The 25,521-nt window shown below is 33.4% G+C and overlaps 1 protein-coding gene across 1 annotated transcript in view; it reads right to left on the bottom strand.

Annotated features, from left to right (window-relative positions):
• The window catches only part of NBEA (neurobeachin), a 627,916-nt gene that overhangs the window by 558,330 nt on the left and 44,065 nt on the right, over window positions 1–25,521 (bottom strand). Inside the window, exons 2-6 of the mRNA XM_060128644.1 lie at window positions 18,227–18,458; window positions 14,608–14,708; window positions 14,273–14,368; window positions 6,249–6,370; window positions 4,335–4,461 (exon numbers count right to left, since the gene is read on the bottom strand). Coding sequence (XP_059984627.1) covers window positions 4,335–4,461; window positions 6,249–6,370; window positions 14,273–14,368; window positions 14,608–14,708; window positions 18,227–18,458 — 678 coding nt within the window. The remainder of the gene's footprint in view (window positions 1–4,334; window positions 4,462–6,248; window positions 6,371–14,272; window positions 14,369–14,607; window positions 14,709–18,226; window positions 18,459–25,521) is intronic.

Here is a 25,521-nt window from a genome sequence, read left to right as displayed (position 1 = left end):
AACAAGAAAAAAGGATGCATATTAAGAATTCATCAGAAAAGTGTAATATGATATTTATACAAATATCAATTGTAGCTAACATGTATTGAGTAAATTTACTACATAGTAGGTAATCTGCTAATTGTTTACATTCACTTTCACAAGGTCAAACATCTGGTTAAGTGGTAGCACTAGGAAAGCGCTTTTTGATAGTCTAGCTAAACCCCTTATTAGGCAGGATAACAACTTAGCTAGGGTATACCCTTTAAAAACTAAAGAAAGGGAAAAAATAAAAAATGGAGTTATCTCGAATAATGAAACAGTAAAATCAAATACTAATGATTTTCAAGATTTATAAAAATCTTTACAGAAGGCCTTTCAAAACCCATATCACTCCCTGATCCTGCTCCTAACAAGATATATACAGAGAGAGAGACCTATTACAACTGGGAATGCATTTTTCAAAGGGGAAAAATGTAAAGACAGAGACAGAAGAGAGGGAGAGGGAGAGAACAAAGGGGTTAAATTGCTTTTTATTAGTTAATGGCAATTTTATTTGATCCTTGACGCTAAGTTTTCTTATTTATACTCTTTAAACCACTGTTTCTTAAACTTGTCTGATGAGAAAAATCACCTAAAGCATTTGTTAAAAACTCATATTCCTGACATGAAAATGATAATTGCACTAATCTGTATTTCTAACAAGCTTCCACTAAAATTCTAAATAATTTGGCACATCTGGCAAACTGTCTGGGTAGCATCCCAAATCTAATAAATCAGAATTTCTAGAGGAGAGGCAATGAGATTTATATGAAAAAAAGTGGGATTTGTATCAAGAAAATATAACTCCCATTCTAATGTATAAATTTATTTAGAATCATTACTTTTAAGCTATTTTCTAAGTATATATTAATGAATTATTGTTAAATTGACATTCTTTAATAGAAATAATTATTAAACTATCCCTTACATAAGAGAAAGATTTTTATTAGACTCATGTAAAAATAAAAATATATATTTGAAAACCCCATCCAAAATAATATTTTCTTCAGTATGTGGCACAATACACATGGGATCATAAGCAAACAAGAAAACAAACAAAAAAGAAAGAAAAAGAAATGAAGCATTCTCACCACCTTATATGGGCTCATCAAATCTGCTATGGTTGTTCCTGTGGATAAGGGGTAGAGTATGCCCTGAAGAAGGTGAACAAAATCACTGATCTATATCCAAGAAAGACCCTTGAATCTGGAAGGGGGACCAGGCCTTAAACATTTGGGAAGGAGAACTATACTTCTTATTTTTTTTATACAGCAGGTTCTTATTAGTTATCCATCTTATACATATTAGTGTATATATGGAGAACTATACTTCTGTCCCTTGTTTTTTTAGACTCTGGACTTTCAAATGTTTCATTACTGTGACACGAAGATGGAGTCCAGTAAACAAAAGAAAGATCTCTCTAGTAAACCCCAGCTGATAATGAGTGAATTATATCTATATATCTAATGATACAGTTGCATGTTTCTCTGCATTTTCTCTTGTTATTCTTTACCTTTAAACAGACTTTTAAAAGTACATTTCAACTTGGTCTCTGAATATCCATATTCTAGCGGATATTAAGCAAAGGTATATTTCATGGGTCTAAACATTAACAGGAGAGCAACATCCCTCTCCTTGAAGCCATCATTACTTAAGAAGCTGAATTTAGTGAAACCTTCAATCTCAGGAAACAAGATTCAGGGCTGCTAGGATCAGCTGAATCTCCCTTAAGAAAAGTCTCTCTGTATTACCAAACCTGGAGGTTTAACATTAGACTTAGAAAGGGAGTTCATCATCTACAAATCCATAGTGGAGGACAGCATACACACACATACACTAACCAGTTACTCTGAAGTTTGAATCTCTAGTCTAAAAACTGGTTCTGTTACCTAAACCAAATAAGGTTAGAGGAAGAAGGAGGAAGAAAAATAAGAAAAGAGAGAGGAGGGAGAGGAGAAGAAGGGGAAAGAAAAGGGAGATGAAAAGGATGAGCTAAAGAGAAGGAGGAGGAGGTAAAGGAGGAAAGGGAGAGAAGAAGGTAGAATTATAATTAGAGTAACATAATTCCTCAGATCTACAATTAAAGTCACAAAGCTCATATAAAAGTTTGCCTTGGAATAATCTTTGAATGAATAATGATTGTTGAAATACTTTAATATTGTTTTCATAGATGTGCAGAAAATTTAAAAGATACTGCATGATTTCTGTATATTATATAGTACATTTACATATTATACACAAATCATATATAATAATATATTATAAATAAATTATATAAAATATATACCAAAATTTTAGGATCAGAATGAAGATCTAAGAATGTGGCAGTTGTTGGCATTCGAAGTAACTGTGTTTTCCATTAAACCGGTGCAAAACACTTTTTCAAAAAGCATAAAATCTCTCTTAATGGTCATGGATATTGCTCTATTCTCTACAATTCCAAAAATTAACTTAGCTTTGCAATATGCATTATTATGCTGGAAGAACAACAAAAAAGGCTAGTAAGCTTTAGACTTTAAATGTGTATAACATAGCAACAACCTAAATTACTCGGTCTTTATTGCCATGACTGCTTTTCTTCTCACTTCCACATGGAAAAGGTTCTTGGGAACTTACCTACAAAAAAGCACTGACCACAACAAGGCATGCCCTTTTTCTCACTGTATCAATAGTAATACCCCATTTATTTCATACTACGGGGAAATAAACTGCTCAATATAAATTAGCTGTCCAAATAAATGTAACTTACTCCTTTAGGAAAGAAAACGGTTTTTGGTTGTTAAAGTCATATTTTACTTATTTATCTAACATATATCATTGACAGTCTACCAAGTTCAATACTCTGTATTAGGCATATGAGGAAATACAAAATTGAATCTAACACATAGCTTAGTCTCAATAGTTACTAAATAATGCACATATAAATGAATAATAAAGGTTTAAAAGAAATAACAGCCATAAGAAATACTGAAATAATATGCTGAAAGAGAGACTGTATCTGGGGAGCAAAGCAAGGCAAATCAGGGACAGATTCCACGGAAATCTTATGTGAAATGGAACATAACAATGGGGTGGGATTTAAGACCTAGAGCTGAGAGTAAGGGGACAAGTAAATGTATTTCAGGCCCGAGACCGAACATTTGAAAAGGAAGAGATAAAAAAGTGAAGCATGTATATCAGCTCAGTTTTGCCAAAATAAAAGGTTTAAGTAAAAAGCTGAAAATAAAATCCAAATCATGAAAGACTAGGCTAAAATTTTTAATTTATTCTGTAGTAAGTAAGAAGTAAATGATTGGTTTGAACAGTGAAATAATATGATCAGGAATATAAATCAGGAGGAGGAAGAGGAGGAGACAGAGGATCCAAGATAAAAAGAGAGCAATATGAAGAATTTAAGCAACACGTAAAGAATTTTATAAAGGTGAAAGCTATATTTCAGCAATACTAAGTAAAGGACTTGGAAATTTAACTGACTGATACAAAGATCAAAGAGGGGCTGAAGCTGACTCAAGTCTCCACTACTATGAAGACAGCAGCCTCTTAATCAAAACAGAGGACTTGGGCTTCTCTGGTGGCGCAGTGGTTGAGAGTCCGCCTGCCAATGCAGGGGACACGGGCTCATGCCGCGGTCCGGGAAGATCCCACATGCCGCAGAGCGGCTGGGCCCGTGCGCCATGGCCGCTGAGCCTGCGCGTCCGGAGCCTGTGCTCCGCAACGGGAGAGGCCACAACAGTGAGAGGCCCGCATACCGCAAGAAAAAAAAACAAAAAACAGAGGACTTAAGAACATAAATGATATGGGACTGGGATGGCAAATTCAATGTTACACATTCTGAGGCTGCGGGGCCAGAAAGACATTCACTTGGTCATATCTCATAGGGAGATGAGAATATAAGAATAAAGTTCTGGAAATAAGAATAGAGGAGGAAATCTATCATAAAACTGAATAAAAATTCCCAAAAAAACATAAGCTTCACAAAAGCAAGGATGCTGTCTGTTTTGTTCATTGTCGTATCTCCTGTGCCTACAACAGTGTCTGGCACTCAGTAAACACATATTGAATGTTCACTGAAAGAATGCCATACAACAGATCACAGCAAGAGAGAGAATGAGAGAGGTCAGGAGCCTGATCTTTTTATGTCAAAAGTCAGATATAAAAGTAGAAAGAAAATGCAGATAAGGATAAGAGGGAAGCAGTAGGAGTCACGAGAAAACCAATAAAAGAGAATATTACAGAAGTCATAATAGGTGAGTTTTAAGAGAGTGGGAATGGTGAATTGTGTCATTCTCAATAGATAATTTACTTATACCTACCTTGCGTGGTTGAAAATCATACTTCACACAGTGCTGAAAACCTTTTCCTTTGGACTTCAGTGATGTGACTATCAGGCAATTGCCAACGAAATGAGCAGAGTAACCAACTCCTTTGCTAGTACGAAAACTGCAAAGAAAACTGAGAATAGTGTAATATCCTCTGTGACAAAGAACAATATATCGAAAGATTAGTATTATACAAATAATATAAAACATAATTATAAAAATAAAACTTACATCCCTATAGAGTAGAAGGGGTATTACATGTACCAAATAAAGACTAAAACATGAAAAGTTTAGAACAACTAAAAGAAGGCATTTAAATTGGGAAAATAGAAGACTACAGAACCTTTTAATAGTTCAATTTAAAATATCACAAATACATAAAAACAAATTAATAGCCAACAAAAGCCTACCAAGTAGATTTCATATACCTTCAATGACCACCTGGAATTAACAAATACAGAAATCATGTACACAGTTAACGTTTTCAAAATCAACTGGCTCTTTAATTCTACTATATCTTTGAAAATAGCTTACAACTTTACCAAAAAAAAAAAGTCATGGCCAATTTTGATAAATAACGTAGGTAATCAAGCAAAGGAATACATTTTCACTCAAAAAAAGAAACAAGATGTGAGTATGAAATATAGTTATTTTCTTCTAGAGGAGCACTCCTCCAGCTGTGAATTCAATCACAATATATATTAAAAAAAAAAAGAACAAAACCTGTAAATGTTTTGACAAATGACAGTATTATTGAAATAAAAATATGATCTCCCAAAATGACCTTTCTTTTTTTTTTTTTTTAAATGTACACAACATATGATCTTATGTAAATGGTATCGTATCTTGTATGGCACAGTGAGCATTTAGAGATGACTTTTTTGGGGGCTGTGTTGGGTCTTCATTGCTGCGTGCGGGCTTTCTCTAGTTGCAGCGAGCAGGGGCTACTCTTCGTTGTGGTGCGCAGGCTTCTCATTGCAGTGGCTTCCCTTATTGCGGAGCACAGGCTCTAGGTGTGAGGGCTTCAGTAGTTGTGGCTCGTGGGCTCTAGAGCACAGGCTCAGTAGTTGCGGCACACAGGCTTAGTTGCTCTGCGGCATATGGGATCTTCCTGGACCAGAGATGGAGCCCGTGTCCCCGGCATTGGCAGGAGGATTCTTAACCACTGCGCCACCAAAGAAGCCCCCAAAATGACCTTTCTGAAGTTCATCCCCATTTATGTTTGGAAGTTCAGATGCTTGTTAAAACTCTCATTACTATCCATATATAGTCTTTTGTAATAGAGTTTACAAGTTATTAATAGCTCACATTTTTCTACACTTACATTTCTGAACAGTCATTGTACAAAAAGCACTTTAAATATTATGCTACCATTAAATCCTATGTGATATGTACCATTATTATCCTCATTTTACAGTTGAAGACACCAAAGCACAGGATAAACAGTAAATGGTAAAGGCAGAACTTAAACTCAGGCAATCTTATTTCAGAGCACTGCAAGTATCTTCTCAAATGGTTACCAAAATCAATATTTTTAAAGCATACCTTAATTATGCTCACAGAACCATGTTAAGTCAAAAAGCAAAGTGAATGAAATCTGGTAGGAGTTTGTTGTTTTGGTTTTTTTTTTTTTTTACTAAGAACACACAATTGAACTATGCAGACTGGAGATAGGAGGTCTGTAACCCTTGACTCTTAAAATGTAATTGAGGGAAAAAATAGGCAGGTTGCCTAGAATCAACAGCAAAAAATGAATAAAATAAACTGACATAATTGTATCTTTGTAGTTTTAACATATATTTATTTATTTATTCTATTTAATACGTTGCCTTGACACTTGACACTGTTCCATATTTACAAGATTGAAATGCTTAAGACAAAAGTACTAAAATTAAATATATTACTTACCAATAAAGATAAGGTTTATCCTTATCAACATTAATGTTATTTAATGGATCCATACGAAACCAAGTGTTTAGGGTGAAGCCATTCTGATAAGGCCACTTTGCAATAGGAGGCAATGCAATTGCCTACAAGGTAATGGAAAAAGATACAAAAGTATCAGTTAAAGAAAATGTAATAGTAACTAAGGTCAAGTATGGCTTCCACAGATTAAAAAACAATGAAGGTATAAATATCAAAGAATCAAGGACAAATATAAAAATAGAAACTATTATCATATTAAGATAATCTATTAATATTGTTTGTTGACTCTAGAAGCATTATTTTCAAATTCTCAATGAATTCTCAATGAATCAAGTTTCATATCTAAGTTACGTAGTATGGTTCAGACTGTATTCCAAGAAGTCCACCTCCAAGTTCACCAATATACAGTCCCTTATACATATGCTCCAGAATTTTCAGTTTTCTATAGTTTATGTTAGGTTTTCAGTAATATTTCACTTGATTAAAGAAAGCTGAATTTTCAAATCCAAAAGCAATAGAGAAGTTAATGGAATAAATACTGAAGAAATATAAGTATTAAGAAATAATATTAATACTAAAGCAAGAGATTTATCATTCAGAAACTGAACCATTGAAATTTATAACCAAAAACGATTCAAATCCACTCACAAGTAGGAAAGGAATAATATAGTATTCAGTAGGTAATAGTAATAAAAAAAATCTAGACATTCTAAGGAAAAAATGAGAACGTGGTATATTACTTGACTTGAAGTCAAAAAACATCTGAGTGGATTTACTTATCTTTCTATGAGATATCTAAATTCCTTCACATAAAAGATAAGTACCCTTTATGATTTTTTTAAAATTTATTTATTTTATTTTTGGCTGTGTTGGGTCTTCATTGCTGAGCGCAGGCTTTCTCTAGTTGCGGCGAGTGGGGGCTACTCTTGGTTGTGGTGCGTGGGCTTCTCATTGCAGTGGTTTCTCTTGTTGCAGAGCATGGGCTCTAGGTGTGAGGGCTTCAGTAGTTGTGGTGCAAGGGCTCTAGAGCGCAGGCTCAGTAGTTGTGGCGCACGGGCTTAGCTGTTCCACGGCATGTGGGATCTTCCCGGACCAGGGCTCGAACCCGTGTCCCCTGCATTGGCGGGCAGATTCTTAACCACCGCGCCATGAGGGAAGCCCCCGTTTATGATTTTATAACTGATCTGTTCCTCCAAACAGATCCTTCATATTGCTGATAATGACCTTACTCAAATATAACATATAGCTTCCATATAAAAATCCTCTGCATATAAAATAAAGTTTAAATTTCTTCAGGTTATACAAGGCTGTTCACACACACTGTGGCTCCAACAAACCCTTTCAATCTTATTCTCTTCTTGGACCTTACCCCACTTTCCAAAGTATATCTAAACACAGCAGCTGTTCCACCTGTTCTGTTATAGCCCCTCTTTTTGTACATGATGCTACTTCTGTGCAAAACACTTCCTCCAACAAGATCCCAATTACCCTCAATACCAGGCTAATATCTCCTTCTCCTGTGAAGCTTTCCTGGACTTCACCCCAGTCTAGTTTCTCTTTTCACTGTTTTTCCATAGCACTTAGTACCTAAATCTACAATAGCTTATTCTAACAAGCTGCTTTTGTGTCTACCAATGAGTTCCCAAAGAGTAAGAAATATAGTTTATACTTCCAGCATTGAGACTTAAGACATAGAAAATAATCAATATGTGATCAATGAAAAATCTCAAAGTGGCAAAGCGCCTGCTGCATAAATAAAACGAAAACACACACAAAGAAACACATAAACACACACACCATTTCAAATGAAGACTCAAACCCTAACAATGAATAAAAATTTTCCTATATAATGTCCTTTCAGATTTTAATATTTAAGCAATTAGTCCAGGCATTTTAATTGTCAATACAGCCTTTTTTCGACTTTTTAAAAAGGGAAATATTTTACTTTGTTTTTTTGTTTGCTAGCAAAATGCAATTCTTGCCAAGTTTACTGCTGGTTAATACATCCATAAGTTTCACTAAACTAGACTTCACTTACTATAGATGCTTCAGAGTACCAAGGTAAACAGGAGAAATACTTATTGAGGACATTGAAAAGTAAAGTGATTCTATAGAATTATAATAATAGCTTAACAAATATATTAATTTGCTCATATTGCCTGTGGAACACAATTGGAACAGGGTCAGATTCATGGTTTCCAACCTCTGGCCACAACCAGCATACCCAAGTGCCCTTTCATACCAGACACGGCAGTCCACGACAGCACTATCATAGCGGCGTTAATAAGCACGCAGAGTGTGGCCCATTCCTTCTCTTTTCCCCCATTACTCCACATGCCCAAGAGATCTCTTACTTCCAACCAGTGGCCCTAGCACTTTCTATATCATCAGTCTTATCATCTGGTCTACTGAGCCCTACATTGGAACTTATATGCTGCATTAAACTAAGAGATACAGGAAAGAATTTGAGACAAGCTGTTCTTCAAGTTTTCCAGAACTACACTTCCACCATAGTAGGACTGAGAGAGTCCTAAATCACATTCAGTTGCAAACACTAGTGAACCAAAATACAACAGAAAAAAGAAAAAAATCTCACAAAAGAAAAAGCTAATAAGCTTGAGTGATAATGAAATAATAATAGTCTTTGGTCTTGCTACAACTGGTATGAAACACCTGAGAGGCTCTAAGACTGCATTTTTCTCAGTTTCATTGTGGACTTCTAAAAATTTCATCGACAAGGATCTTTATTATGGCCAATCTCTTCAACAAGATAGTTACCTCTACTCAAGGACATTCTCTTAAAATTATTTTTTTTTATTACGTATGTATTTTAAATTTATTATTTTTTTTTTTTTACTGAAGTATAGTCTTCAATATGTAATAGCTAGAAAAAATGTTTTACGGACCTGAACTCTCCCATTTCTAGAGGGTATGCCTCAACTTCCTGCTCCTACTTACCTACCAACCAGCTCCTTCTTACAGTGCACATTGTATTCCTAGGCTTTTTCAACTCTTTAACTGATGCATACACTCTCCCTTAAGGCACAAAAGCTAACTCTGTAGAGTACTGCCTTATGTGGAATCCAGGCCCATTTACTCCCCAACCGTTTGTGCCTGATCACCCATTTTCTAGACTCTTTATATTTCCTTCTAATCCCATGGCAATAAGGCATGACCTTTGGACTATCTCTTTGATTTTGGGTTTAAGCTGCCTTCACATTTCCTCTGTATTTCCTTCTACAATATTTTGGTATCCACAATTGGGTATCCCTCATTGTGTCCAATGAGTCCACAGAACTCTGAAATCTATATCCCTTACTGTCTCCTGGACTAGCTGACTCCAAAATTTATATTCTTATCTCTTGTAATTTGCAAAAACAATGATTTTGGTGTTCATATAGGATGCTTTCAGTTAACTATTTCAGTGAATAGATAAGTGTACTATTTCTTAAAGTAAGCAAATTCAAGAAATAACCATAATCATGAAAAGCAAATCTAGATAGTATATCCATAAAGGTCACAGAGCACAATGGTAAAATGCCATCTTACATTTGTCATTCACCTTTACACTAATCACTGCAGAATTCAACTAACTCTCTGTAAGTATTACCAAATTGCTCATATGGAGGCAGCAGGCTCATAGTAAGCCATCTCCACAATATAAAATACAATTCAGAAGACCTAGCATATATGGTTATTTTGGAGGGAAAGTAAGTTGTATCATGATTTTAATCACGCAAAGTCACTGCTATGAGCAGTGGTCCAAACAGTATGTACCCTCTTGTTACTAAGATGCCACTGGTTCATGCTCATCCAGAAGCAGATTATCAAACACACTGTAATGGTAAGGGTTTTAAAATCAGCTCCTATCTGAATTTTTCAGCAGTTCAATAGCAGAAGTAACATGTCTGAAAATTAGCCAATCCGTTGTTAAATGAAACGCAGGCAAATTTTGGTTCAGGTTGTGACTCTACTTTAAGACTCTGAACAATGTTATACCGTAGAGGCTTACTTAGTTTTCTCAACTGATGTAACAACAATAATATCATTTATCTTATATAGCTTGTATGACTCAAATGAAATAATAGTTATAAAAGTTCTAGTTCCTTCCCTGCTTCCTCCTCTACAAAGAATATACTCTTGATCCAAACTACCCTTTATGGAAACGAGTGATGCAGGAAAAACCAGGAAAGGCGGAAGAGATAGTGTAAGTCCACCAATATCCCCTGAGCAAAAACAATTCAAACATACACTACTACTAACATATAAATAAAATTATCTCTGTGTGTGTGTATGTGTGTGTAAAATGCATTGCATACCAATAGGTAATTGGTGACCGAATGGCTAAAAACAGGATTAACTGCCATCTTACTGAGGCAATTCAGGCAATTTATTAAAACAGAGTTATTAATTCCGTTTTAATTAAACTTTGTTAATTCTATATATAAAACAGCAACTTGCTTATGTTTCAGTCAAAACACTTTGCTCTTCTTCCCCATACCTTAGACTGAAATCTATCAGATGTCAGGTCAACAACAGCTCTGTAAAATGTATTAGAAATACATAATGTGTATAACTAGAACTGTTACATATAAAAGAACCCTCATCCCCTTAGGGACAGTGACAGTGTTTTCTCTGCTAAGTACCACAATATACATACATATTATATATGCTCTACACTAACAAACTGATATGTAAAATGATTTGCTTCCACCTTGAAAGTGTTTTGTTTTTTTTTTAACTTTCCTATTTTTGTTTCACAATTGGTAGAAACTAACTTAAAAGATTAGTAACAAAATAGTCAGGAAAAAATATAAAATTAGGATAATGGTTGATGAAATGGGAGATTGAAAGGACATTTAAGTACCTGTAATAACCAAAGAGCAATAAATATTTACATTATGTTTTACAACTTATATAGTGCTTAAATAGTATATTATTTCATTACAGGCTCACAATAACCCTATTCCATTATAAAATGCTAATATTTTACATGAAAGTAAGCTAAGAAGCACTAAGGACTAGTCCTCTACAGTAATGAACTAGAGGATTCAGAAATCAAAACCGGTTCTTCTAGCCAAAAATTACACATACGCTCTACAATGCTACCATGTATATTAAAATGATGAAATCAAGCTTACTGAGAAAGCTAGTTGAAAAGACAACAAAATGGATAAACTTCCAGCTAGACTGACTGGAAAAAATATAGTAACAAGAATGAAAGAGGAGGCATCACTACATATCCCATAGACATTAAAAGCATAATAGAGGATATGATTAACAACTTTATGCCAATATATTCAACAACTTAGATTAACTGGACAATTACTTGAAAGACACACACTACCAATGCTTACTCAAAACAAATAGAAAATTTCCCTATATCTACTACAGAAATTAAGTTTGTAGTTTATTATTATTATTATTTTTTTTTTTTTTTTGTGGCCTCTCCCGTTGCGGAGCACAGGCTCCGGACACGCAGGCTCAGTGGCCATGGCTCATGGGCCCAGCCGCTCCACGGCATGTGGGATCTTTCCGGACCGGGGCACAAACCCGTGTCCCCTGCATCGGCAGGCAGACTCCCAACCACTGAGCCACCAGGGAAGCCCAAGTTTGTAGTTTAAAACCTTCCCACAAACAAAACTCCAGACCCAGATGGCTTCAATAGTGAATTCTAGCATACATTCAAGAATAAGTATTATCAATTCTACACAAACTCTTCAATAGAGAGAAACAAATACTTCCCAACTCATTTTATGAGGAATTACCCTAACATCAAAACTGGAGAAAGCTATCACAGGAAAAGAAAAATAGATTGTCAAATCACTCATAGAAATAATTGCAAAGTTTCTTAGCAATATGTTAGCAAATCAAATCCAGTGTTGTATGAAAAGGTTATTACACTGCGATCAAGTAGTTTTTATCCCAGGAATGCAAAGGTGATTTAATACTGAAATATCAGTCACTGTAATTCATCACATTAATAAAGATTAAGAAGAAAAACTATATGATCATTTCAATAAAATCAGAAAAAGCATTTGATAAAATTCAACACTGATATTAACTTACTGATGATGAAAAAAAAAACCCAGTAAATAGGAATAGAAAAGAATTTCCTCAGTCTGATAAAGGATATATCTTAAAACCTAAAGCTAATAGTATACTTAATGGTGAAATACTTAATGCTCTCCCCAAGACTGAGAATAAGTCAAGACTGTTACGATTACTAATTGAAGGTCCTACCCAGTGCAATAAGGTACAAAATGAAATAAAAAGGCATCTACTAAAAAAACTGCTAGGACAAGTAAGTGAGTTTAGCAAGGTCTCAGGATATAAGGTCAATATACCAAAAAATTTGCATTTTTATATACTAGCATAAAGCAATATGGAATATTTGTGAATTAATTTAACAAAAGATGTTTAAGACTGGCATGCTGAAAACTGCAAAACACTGAAACATCAAAGAAAATGAAATAAAAGGAGAGATATATTGTGTCCCATGAATTGGAGTACTCAGAACTAGATCCACACAAACACGGCCAGATAGTTTTCAAGAAAGGTGCCAACACAATCCAATGTGAAAAGAACTGTCTCTTCAACAAATGGCTTTGAAACAATTTGATAGTCATATGTTAAACAAACAAAACTTAACCTCCAACCTTCCCTCACATCATATTTTTAAAATTTATACAAAAGGATCACAGACCTAAACATAAGAGGTAAAAAAACACAACTTTCAGTAGAATGCATAAGAGAAAAAAATCCTGTGACCTTGGTTTACACCGATTTCTTAGATTACAAAATCATGTGTCATAAAAGAAAATTTTAATTGAACTCCATCAAAATTAAAATCTTTTGTACTTCAAGAAATATTGTTAAGAAAATAAGAAGACGAGCATCAGACTGGGAGAAATGTTTGACAAACACATTTCCAAATTAACTTACACCCCAAATATATAATGAACTCTTAAGATAACAAGACAAATAATCACATTTTTTTAAGTGAACAGAAGATTTGAACACAAACATCACAAAAGGTTTAAGAATGGCTAATAAACACATGAAAAATGTTCAACATCAGTCATAAGGGCAACACAAAATTAAAACTACAATGAGGTGCCATTACATAACCATTTACATGCTTCAAATTAAAAAGACACAATGTCCAGGATGCAGATCAACTGGGATTTTCATACACTGCTGATGGGGATGCAAAATTTTCCACTACAGAAAAAGCAATTTGCATGTTTATCATGAAATGAAATACATACTTAACATAAAAACTAGCAACCTCACTCTTTCGTATTTACTCAAGAGATAAAAATACATACCTGCAGAAGACCTTTATTCAAGACCTAGCAGTTTTATTTACAATAACCAAAAACTGAAAACCCAAAAGTCCATCAACTAGTGAATGGATAAACTGCGGTATATCCATAAAATGTAATACTACTCAGAATAAAAAGGAATAGAATTACTGATAAACTACAACATGGATAATCTCAAAAGCATTATGGTAAGTAAAAGAAGTCTGGCGGAAAAGACTACATACTATGATTTTATTTATATGAAACTCTAGAAAAGATAGAATTATGCAAACACAAAATAAATCAAAGGTTGCAAGGGACAGCCTAGGGAGAGGGAACAGACTTCAAAGAGACACAAGGGAATTTTGGTGGGTGACAGAATTGTTCTAAATCATGACTGTCGTGGTGGTTACAGGACTATTCAAAACTCAACAAACTGTACTTTTTTTTTTTTTTTTTTTTGCCTCTCACTGCTGTGGCCTCTCCCGTTGTGGAGCAGCCACTCCGCGGCATGTGGGATCCTCCCAGACCGGGGCACGAACCCATGTCCCCTGCAACAGCAGGCGGACTCTCAACCACTGCGCCACGAGGGGAGCCCAAACTGTACTTTTTAATTGGGGAATTTTACTGTATGTAAATTATACCTTCACAGAGTTGACTTAAAAGAAATAAAAACAAACATATGTATTTAAAACTTACCGCAGCACTACAACCGGGGAAATTGAAAAAAGTATCAGGACCATGTCTTTGTGGCATCTGATTAAGAACTGATAATAATTTTACTGCATGTCTTGGCTAAGGAAACAAGAAAAAGAAATGTCACTGTACAAATTTAACAAAAATACCTAATATATCACCTTAACCACCAGAATGTTTTCTAACTTGAAAGAAAATTAATTTTAAATCATTTAATAAACTCTTAGAGGAACAATTTCCGTTACAAATTCAAGTTTATAGCTCTCTAGAGACGAACTGTTGAACATTAAGTATTAATGCACTGATATTGAATACTTTTCCCTCTGACCACGGCTTACCCAGATTCCACTTTCTCCTCGAAGCATGCTGAACAAAAGCTTCAACTCCTTGACAGTGATGCTGTAGCTGGCAAGAACCCCCAACATATCAACTAGAAGATCTTCAAAGGAAAATAAAGTTATTCTGAACTCTAGTCATGAGCTGCCATCTGTCAAGGTAAATATACTTTTTGAAAGAGCAAAAGTTAGCTTGTCATTTCTACATATATATGGATATGTATTATAGCTAAATGTCCTCATGAATAGCCGTTCTAATTAAAAATTTTTAACTCATCAGATAAGCAAAAATTTATATTTGAATTTTAGGATTTTCTTCCCATCAGAATCACCATTTCAATTAAGTTTCTCTTTGAAAAATTATATAAAATGGATTTTATAAATTCTCAGAATGCACACACATACGCGCGTGCACACACACACACACACACACAAATCTGCTATATGCTGGGAAAAGTAGGCAAAAAAATGCAACGGTACAATGATTTAACATTGTAAATTTGTTATTTTCAAATGAAAAAGTGATGGTTAACCACATTTTCTTTTAGAATTATCTACTCTTAATAAAGTACATTCTTGAAATAGTCCTTGGCCCATTAACAACAATTTGGGGCGTTCACTCCTTGCCTGGCATTATTCCAAGTGGTTTACATGCATTAACTTCACAAATCCTCCTAACAAGCCTATGAGGTAAGTATTATTATTATCCCCTTCTAAAAATGAGGAAAGTGAAGCATAGATAACTTAATCACACTGCCCAAGAACGCACTCTACTAAGTGGTAGTCAAAATTCAAACCTAGGTAGTATGGCTCCAGAGCCCTCACTCTTACTTACTAGTCTCTAAATAGAAGTACCATTTGAACATCTGACTAGTGATATCCATTATGATAATGTGTTTATGTTCACGTAAGAGACACACCAGCTCACCAAATAATAAGAAAAAATTATACATTTAATCTCTTGTCTCTGATTACTTTCTCATCTCTAGACATTGTAATAGTACCTCTATCAATCATTTTTTGCAAGAAATTAAACATCTAAATACTTATACTTCATTTTCTCAATTTCTAAAGCACGTCCTAAGAATTAAAGATACTACGCAAGTTATTACAATAAATACACATATACATTATAAACAATTTATCATCAATTAATAAAATAGGTGAGGTTAGGATAAGTTGAAATAATTATTGACATGTACTATACATTATCCAATATCATAGATTAGTTAGTTGAACTTTGAGACTTTAAAAATATTTATTATGTATTTCAAATTAGAAATTTAATATGGTTATTTTCATCAAAAAAGAACTGACTTATTCTTACTTAACACCATTATAAGTGAGCAATCTCTACGATAAACCTGTGACTGTGGATATGCCATTTTAAAGAGATATCTTTTAATGAAAGACCATTCATCATTCAAGTAATAAAAATGTTCATAGTTACTACATATTAGTCAGAATATCTGTTTCTAAGAAAAAAATTCTAGATAAAAACCAAGCACTTTAAAATCCTAAGTTAATATAAAGCATTTTTAAGCAATTAGCTGCAATGACAAAACCTTCATAGAAGATTTCTTAAAGGTATGCCTACAAATACTATTTTAAAAGAATTCTATTTCCAAAACTTTATCTCATCTCCTATGTATGTCACAAAAAGTGACCTATTACATTTGTATTTAATTACATAATTATTAAGATTTCTTATTTATTATACAGATAAGATAGCCAAGCACCTCAGTTTTTAATTTTATTATAAAATTTTAAAAGGTCTATTAAGAAAGGTCTTTTCTATACCAGATTTTTAAAGGAGAAAAAATACTAAGACTATGAAATTCTCTTATCAATTTAGTATAGATGTTTAACCACCTTCTAATATGATATCTTCATATTATTAAATGAAAAGAACTTCTTTGAACTTAGCATGCTACAAAACAGAGTGAAAACTTAGTAGTGCTTTGGTGGTTACTGGTGCTTCATTAGTATGTCATCTAAATTTTAATTTCTCTACGGAAAAGTAAGGTAGAGGTATTTTTCTAGCACTTATTCATCACTTAAATAACAAAAAGTGAAAAATTTGTGTTATCCACATTATCATTAATGAGAATAAAGGATAAGGGAATTAAGAAGCTTTGTATAACAGAAAATGTAAAAAGCTCTGTGGTACTATCATGCTTACTATCAGCTTACTTCTCAGTGCTCATGAATTATGTACAGTAAGCTAGTATGTTCGTAATTGTGGCTCATTTTCGAAAGTGCATTCTATAAAGTGCACTTTATTTACAAAAAAAAAAAAAAAGAAAGAAAGAAAAGAAAAAGAATTTTAAGGGCTTAAATCCAGATATGAGGATTCAAAGATCACATGATGTTCTATACAACATGTGTACATGTAAGTTTATACATATAAATTCCTGTTAATGCTAAAATTTGCAGATGGTACCATATTTTCATCAAAAAGATGTTTTAATTTTGATTCTCATTTTTCATGAAGTTAACCATTAGTAACCAATATAGAGAATACTACATCATTCTAAATAGAGATAGATGCCACCTCAAAAGCAATTAGAAATGATTTTAATATACTCTATAAGAAAAACAAAAATTTCAAAATATTGCTTAAATTTAAAAAGCACTGATCTTTATTCTTCATTCTATTTTTTCTTGTTTAATGTTTTGTTCTACTGATATTAAAATTAATTATGCATAGATCAAAATATTATAGAGGATTTTCTGGTGTTGAACTATTTTTAAGGATCAGATATTGATCATATATTGTGAGGAATTATACTAGCACTTTTAGAATTATGAAACCTTTTCATGTCAGAAGAAAGTTATACGGAAGATTCATGGCTTAAGAGAATCAACATTTCAAACTTCTTATTTTCTGGGAGTAACTGTTGCTCTGGGACCATCTTTCAAAACATTTCTACTGAAGTGCATCTAACTACAGAGGAGAATGGACTTGCAGGTGAGTAAAGGATTGACAGTGAAGAATTACAGATATGAAAATTATTATTTGAAATAACAAACACCAAATTATTATTTTTATCTTGAAATTTCATGCAAATAGTATGTTCTAATTAACAATATATCTGCATTTATTTTAACACAAAAGTTCCTCCAAAAAAATATCAAAGTAAAATTGACACTTCCAAAAACTACAGCCTGCTTGTCCGAAGGCTTTAAGCACCTCCTGTCATAGTACCATATATGTCAGATTGGAGAACATGGAGTTCACAGAACTTTTAATAAAGTGCTAATTTTATAGAAATGTAATATGTATTGTGATATTTTAATTATATAAAGGTTTATTAATTAAGTTCTACATAGAAATGTACTGTTTATTTTTCTGATAGATTTCATAGCACTTATTCCACATTACTGAGATTTTCTAAAACCTGGAAAACCAAAATAGTAATTATTTTTGTCTAATACAGAAGTCATCTTTCATTCTTCAGGTTTCCCCTTAACATAAAAGGCAAATTTCCCATACATTTCTACTTATCTATTTTAAAACAAGGTAGCTTCAACAAAACTATATAACCTATAGAATATAAAGAGAAGCATATGAATCTTTATAAACATTTAAATTATACTTTCCTGTCAGATAATCCCATACCTGCTATCATGTCATCTACAGCACTCATTTTCAGCAATACTTGCTCAATTAGCCCAACTTCTGTACTAGTCTGTAAATTCCGAACACTTTTTCGTAGGATGGCTGTAAACATGCTCCATATTTCTGCTTGACATGTGACATCACAGTGTTCCAAAAGCTCTGTCATGCATGTTATACTCTCAGCATCCTGGATAATAAAGTTCATCTCCAAGTCAAACTCTCCACCAACCAGCTAAAAATAAACAGAAAAAAAATCACCAATGATAATGTGAGAGGTTACACATATAACAGCAAAGCTAGCAAGAAAGTATTAGCTACTTTAAAAAATTTCAAGTCTTCTAGCCTGAAATTAATTTTGATGAAAATTTCACTAAAGTGAAAGGTGCTGTAAAAATTAAAACTAGCAAAGAGAAGTCTAATTTTTTTTTTTCAATTTGAAAAGGTGATTTCAAATCTAGAAAAATAGAGTAAAATAGAGCAAATGACTAAGAGGTGGGATTCTGGGCAAATTCCCTTAAAAAGATTTTGGCTTTGAAAAGTGAAAATTACTAGAAGATGCAGAGATCACTAAGGATAAATTTTAAGACATGAAAATTCATTTTCTTTTATATTACTAGACTGACAAATAAAATAGATGTAAATGAAAAAGAATAGGTGGGTCTAACCTCCATGTATAAAACATGAAGAAACATGAAACTAGATTAGCAAACTTACAGTAAATGTTGAAATAACAGAATTAATGTGAAAAATGTTTACACGAGAAATACCTAATATCTAGTAGTATTTTTTTTTAAAAAACATGTGAACTGGGAAAGAAAGCTGATTTAATGGCAGCATATTTGACTTGTGGCATTATGCCAAGTGAGTCAAAAGTAGTACTCCTCCTCCCAAATGCTACTTTACTACAGCAATAGACAAATACACATGTAATAAAAGATACAATGATACTCCTATTCTCTATGGATCAAATCTCACATTAATTAGTTTATTCAGTAATAAGTACCATTCTTAAGGAAGAACATTAACAAACTGGATATCTTTTTGATCTAGAGAATGGAAAATATAGGCAGAAAATAATAGCCATATATAAAATGTGTGACAAATGTGAAGTCATTCATTCATTTATTCATTCAACAAATATTTTATTTATTAAAGACTAGAACTTACTGTTCTAAGAACTAGAAGTATATCTGTGGACAAGAAAAAGTCCATGCACTAACAGTGCTAAATTCTAGAAATAAAGATCTATATATGTATTTACGTATGTTCTACTTTATTCCAAAAAAGGTTGCATTTGGCTTATAAATTACATAAAGTATAAAAGAAGACATAAATTAGGTTCAGACAGGGGCTAGAGATTAGATTAAAGAAGTCAAATTAATTTTCCATCAATGAAAGGTGTTCATTAATATGGATGGATGAGCACACTGTATAATATAAATTTGAAAATAATGGTAATAATAATACCACCACCTAACCTCACATACCATTTAGTATTATTCTAAGTGCTTTACATATAGTAAATAACTTAATTCTCACAGCAACTAATGACAAAGAAGCGAATATTTTAAAAGTTCTAGAATTCAAGAATTTAAAAACAAAATATTCTCAAATTGTAAAATATTATACTCTGTATATATATTTTCTCTGTAACAGTTTCAAAATTCAACTTTATAAGAAACTAGCCCTTATGCTAACTTCCAACCTTTTACTGACCTAGATATTCTCTCTGGTTAAAGGTTGGGTTTACTTCTATGTGTGAAACGACTTCAACTCCTCCAACTATTTCTGGTTTATTAACAAAAATAGCTATGGGAATGGTTAAGAGATTGGCTCTAATTCAGACTTCCTGGATTCTGATTTTAGCTGCAACACTCACTTTAATGACGCTACTTCTCTAAGCCTGTCACTTCATCTACAATATGGGAATAAAAGTTCCTACCTAATAGGGTTGTTGTAAAGATTAAATAAATAAAGTAATTGGGTTATAAGCACTTAGTAACGAAGTCAGGCATATAGTTAGCATTCAGTTAAGGAGTTAACGTTAGCTATTACCAGTTCTCTTACCCCAACTTTGAGCTAAAAATTGTAGTCATCTGATCACATAAAGTACCATGAAACAGCCAGTGTAAACCTTATGTTTCCAGGAAAAGCTAAATTATTGTAGATCGTGTACTCTTAGATATTACTTGTAGATCTAGCAAAACCAACTCAAGCATCATTTTCACCGTGCCATGGTCTCACCAAGAATTTCTTACTTTTTCATATTCATATATCCAATTGACTTGGGTCACTACTATGAAACTTGTAAACCCATGATTAGTAACTTAGAAGAGGTTCTCCAGAAGTGAACCACAGAGAAATAAACAGATTTGAAAAACAATGACAACTTACTGCCTGAACTAAAAGAAGTAGATACCAAAGTTTAAGTCTATAAGACTCAGAATAAATCTTTGTAAGAATCAGTATACACTAAAATGGAAGAACACTGAAGAATTTTTTAGACTAATCTCCTTAATGAGTTGTAAATGCTTAAGTAGAATCTGGTCTACCCAAGAACCATTATCAAATGAGTAAATAACAGAAATGGGCTCAGTGGTAACAAAAAATAGTCTGCTTTTAAAGGAATTAACAATTATAATGTGTAATTCTAACAATCAAGCTATTTTGTGAAGCCTAAGGCTCTATCTTTCACAGTTAAAAAAACAATGCCCCTTTCTATACATCATTTAATTACAAAAGAGCCCAGTTATGGCTCCCTGATTTCACTGCCAGAAGCTGTAAAAACATTTATTATAAACGTTAGAACAGAGTGGACCTATGTTTTTGGATGGTCTTTCTAACTCCTATTATAATTTTTAATACATTAGTATTAAGGAGGCTAACTGCTTGCAGAAATATCATTCCAAGATTAGGGAAATATTTATTCCTCACTTGTAATAAACAGTTCAATATTTATCAACTAAAGCATACAAGAAAAACTAGAAACAGTCAGTCTTTATTATTTAAACAATTCCCTAACAACTCTATGAGGAAAAGGCATAGTTGTCTTCAGAGAGGGAAACTGAAGATAAATGAGGTTAGGCAACATAACCAAAGTCACACATGAGTAAGTAGCAGATCCAGGATTCTAATCTAGACTAGAAAATGTACCGAAACAACTTGCTATGAAGTCAAGAGTGTAAACTTAAAAAATAGAGATGGGACGTGTCTTAGTAGCTCTATTAAGAAATTAGTGCTTTGAGAACAGTGTATGGGTAAAATGAGGGAAGACAAAATGATTTCCGTGGGTAAGAAATGAAACATCAAGAGGTAGTAAATCACAATAAAGGAAAACAACCAGTTTATTTAAAGTTATTTAAATAAATTATTTCAGTAAGAATGTCTAAGACTTTGAAGGCTCAATTACAGGAAAATTAGCAATAAACACTAAAAAAGGAAACTCACAGGAAAACATTTTAAAAAGCAAAAAAATTGACATGACAGGCTAGAAAGCTAAACCAAAAAAAAAACAATCTAAAATCACTGTTACCATAGTACAAATGAGATTTATAAATGAATTGAGACTTCCTGTAAATCTGAATGTGTCAATATGACACTCTATTTGCACAGTTAAGGGTTTTCTTTTCCTCCAGGCCTTCTCCTTAAAATTCTAAAAGGTATTGGCATTCAAGAAAAGCGGTCCACAATGGCCCTTCCTACTCAAGAATCTGTCATAAGTGAATAAAATAAATATAGGTGAGCCTTTTTAATGAACTAAGTTTTATTTACATAAAAGCATAAAAATTACTGTATAAAAATTTAGAATATCAAATGCTGGCCTGGAAATGTATTATCTTCTGAAAGTACTAAGGTTTATAATTACTAGCAATTTAAGTATCTTTTATTTTTTACGTACAGAGTTTTAAATATCTTTATTTTGAAATCTTAGATTATTAGTTAGGATCATATGGAATAATTCAGTGTACATTAGACTAAATCAAACTGGATAATTATTAACCAGTTGGATTTCTTTGCAAATCTTTGCAAATCTGTGGATAAACTCTAAACTAGATAACATTGCTTATAAAGCCCCAGTTCAACACCCCACATTCAGCTTCCTCTACTTTCCATTCCCTAGCTACTGTCATAAAAAACATTTCCACAATGCCATCTCTCACTTCATCTAAAACTCTTTATAATGTTACTCCCTATGCATGAAATAGGGTTCTCTCCCAACCCCTAATTTTAACTTCCATTAAACCTCCAAATATCAGTTTAGATACCACTTAATCCAGAAAGTCTTCCTAGTAACTACAAACACTGTCTTTCTCTGAACTCGCATTACAACCCATCCACATCACAGCAATCATTTCAGGATATCCTAGATGTTTACAGATTTCTTTCCACCCCCAGTTTACAGTAAGCTTTGTAAGGGTAAGGACCATTTCTAACTATCAACCATGTCTACATCACTAGCACACTGACAAACCCATGCAAATTATTCAATATTTAAAATGGAATGGGAAGATGGCAGGATGAGAGGACAGAAGGGAGGTAAGTAGGCTGGCAGGAGAGCTTCACAAATTCATGGTCCATCATCAGGTTGTAAGCCAAAGACTTTCTACCATACTCTACTTTTCTCTTTTAGCAATGAATTGCTCTTAATGCCATATAACTTTTCTAAAGTTCCAGAGATGACCACAAAGCCAAAGAAAATGTTTCCTCATTCTTGTTTATACCCCTTGGTTGCGTTATTTTTTTCTTCTATTACCACTTAAAAAATATGTAAGGTTTCACAGGTAAAATTTGGGAGACATGTTATTGTCTAAGTAAGGGACTAAGTACACTACACACAATTTTTAGTTGTTAAAATCAGGCTTAAATATACTTCCAGTTTCTAACTATTTTCAAGTGAAATCAATTACAATATCTTCCTTTGAAAAAGAATGGGAGTGATGTCACCTAAAAACACCAGAGTGGGCAGCTATGTCCTCCCTAAAAAACTAATGATCTAGCAAAAACTGGCAGAATAAACTTCTGAAGATTTCTGCAATCAAGTCAAAAATGTACAACAACCAAGGAAAGACTTGGTGAGGAAGAAGCTACTGTTTTGTGGGGTACGTCCCACCTTCAATCCCTCAGATTGGCAACAGTCATGAGAACGCCAGCCTGCAATGGTGGTGAGGGTTGCTAGTTCCAAAGGAAGCACTAGGGACCTTATTCTCAAAGAACTGTAGTTGTAGGTCTGAACCTGACTGGCAGCTCCCTCAAGGATAGACACAAAGAATTTTCTTTGCTTCACTCAATTCAGAAGGTTCCTAGAACTAGAACACTTTTGCTGAAAGCCTTTAAAGGCACATGTATTAGCTGCAGCACCTGAGGCAAGCCAACACTTGGGGCAAGTGGTAGACAGACCTGGAAGCCTGGGAAGGAAGACGCGGGGAAAGGAGATAAATGTGGGTATAAAGTCTTTCAAAAGCTTTCATGTATACTGGGTAATCCAGAAATCCACATGCATGCCCAGGGCAGGTCGCACATTCAGAAAAGGTCTACAAAGTCCCTAAGCTTTCATTTGTAGCTGACCTTTAGGCTCTACACAAGTAGGAAGTAAAAGCTAAAGCAGTGATGTAAACAGCCTGACCAAACACTGAAGAAGTCTCCAGCACAGAGCAAAAGATGGGGAAGAGCATTTTCTTTTCCTTTTTTTCCCTTCCTTGGCTCCAGGCGTTTAAGGTAACTCTGTCAAAACATCCACTGCCCATCAAACTAACAGAACAAAGCCTTCAATGGCCAAAAGTGGCAGAGATTACAGATCTTATACAGAATACAGAATATAATTTAGAAAAGCTACTAAGCAAACAGCAATAATAACACACAATAGCAACTACAAACTCAAGAGTAGGGAAAATAACAGAATTTCCAGAGTTTCCACATTACAATATTCAGAATGTCCAAATTTCAACAAAAAATTATGAGACACACAAAGAAACAAGAAAGAATGGCCCATCAAAAGAAAAAATTAATTTTGTGTTCAAAATTTGACAACTGCTTTTGTCTTATCTCCTTCCTCTATTCTGTCTTCCAGTTTATGTTTTGCTTTCTATTAGTTCACAGATGTCTTCTACTGTTAGCCAATCAAATTACTTATAGAAGCAGATATAATCTAATTATAAAGCTCTTGAATTATTAATTTCTAAAGAATAGATCTTCAATATAAAGCTATAACTGTGTGTAATTTTACAAAGAAACAAAAAAGTGAAAACATAATTAAGAACCACCATTTTGTGAACATTAATTATATGTTGCATAATTTATGCATATAGCCTCATTTAATATCTCATAACTCTGGGAGATGAGTATCTCAAACAAGGAAATTGAGGTTAGCATAAGTTAAGTAACCTGCCCAAGGTCCCTAAGCTAGTGTCAGCATCAGAATTTGTCTTGTCAATATCATAAAGAATTAAGAAGTATATCATTACCAGAGAGATCACCCACAAGACATAAATATGTACTGCCACCAGTCATCTAACCTTCAAAATCTGATGTTAAACATTAACATATGTAATAAATGACTTTTAGATAAGTGTTCAGTAAATAACAGGAAAACTTTATAATTTGGACATGAACATAATAAGCTAATGATCCTAAACTGAGCCAACAAACCAAGGCAAGAAAAATAGAAAATTACTGGGTTTTTTCCTATTTCTTTTACACAAGTCTTCTCTACAAGTAATTTATATTGACAATCTTTCCGTGGTAGAGGAATAACTATACCCAAGAGTATAACAAATGCTGCTGTAAATACCATCCATAAAAACTCTACGGAAGGGAGGAGGAAACAAAGGGAATAACTATCATACAATAAGTGCCTTCTTTAAAATATATTTTAAACAACTTGCACTTTATCAAAAGCAAGTATAACCATCTTTATAATTGCTTTATATGACTATACCAAACATATATGACAAATCCACCTGGCTACTAGGAGCCAACTGACATTTGAAGGAAAACTAAATGTGTTAATTGCCAAACCACTATATGCTTTTCAATTCTAACTCCTAGCCTAACAATGAAAACTCTATTTCATAAATAAAAACAAAGTAGAGACTTCTGCAGACAAATGAAAGCTGAGAGAATCTGCTGCCCGCAGACTTTTACCATACGGAGTGTTAAAGTAAGTTCTTCCAGCAGAAGGAAAATGATACCAGCTGGAAATTTGAAATGACACAAAAAAATTGAAGAGTGCCAAAATCAAGACTGTTGTTAAATGAAAAAGACTGTTTTATCTCATTTTGAAAATTCTTTAAAAGATA

The sequence above is a fragment of the Lagenorhynchus albirostris genome, chromosome 18, assembly GCF_949774975.1.
Source record: "Lagenorhynchus albirostris chromosome 18, mLagAlb1.1, whole genome shotgun sequence".
Classification (NCBI taxonomy): domain Eukaryota; kingdom Metazoa; phylum Chordata; class Mammalia; order Artiodactyla; family Delphinidae; genus Lagenorhynchus; species Lagenorhynchus albirostris.
Note: the sequence above shows the minus strand (reverse complement) of the source record. Positions and strands in the feature narration are given on the sequence as shown.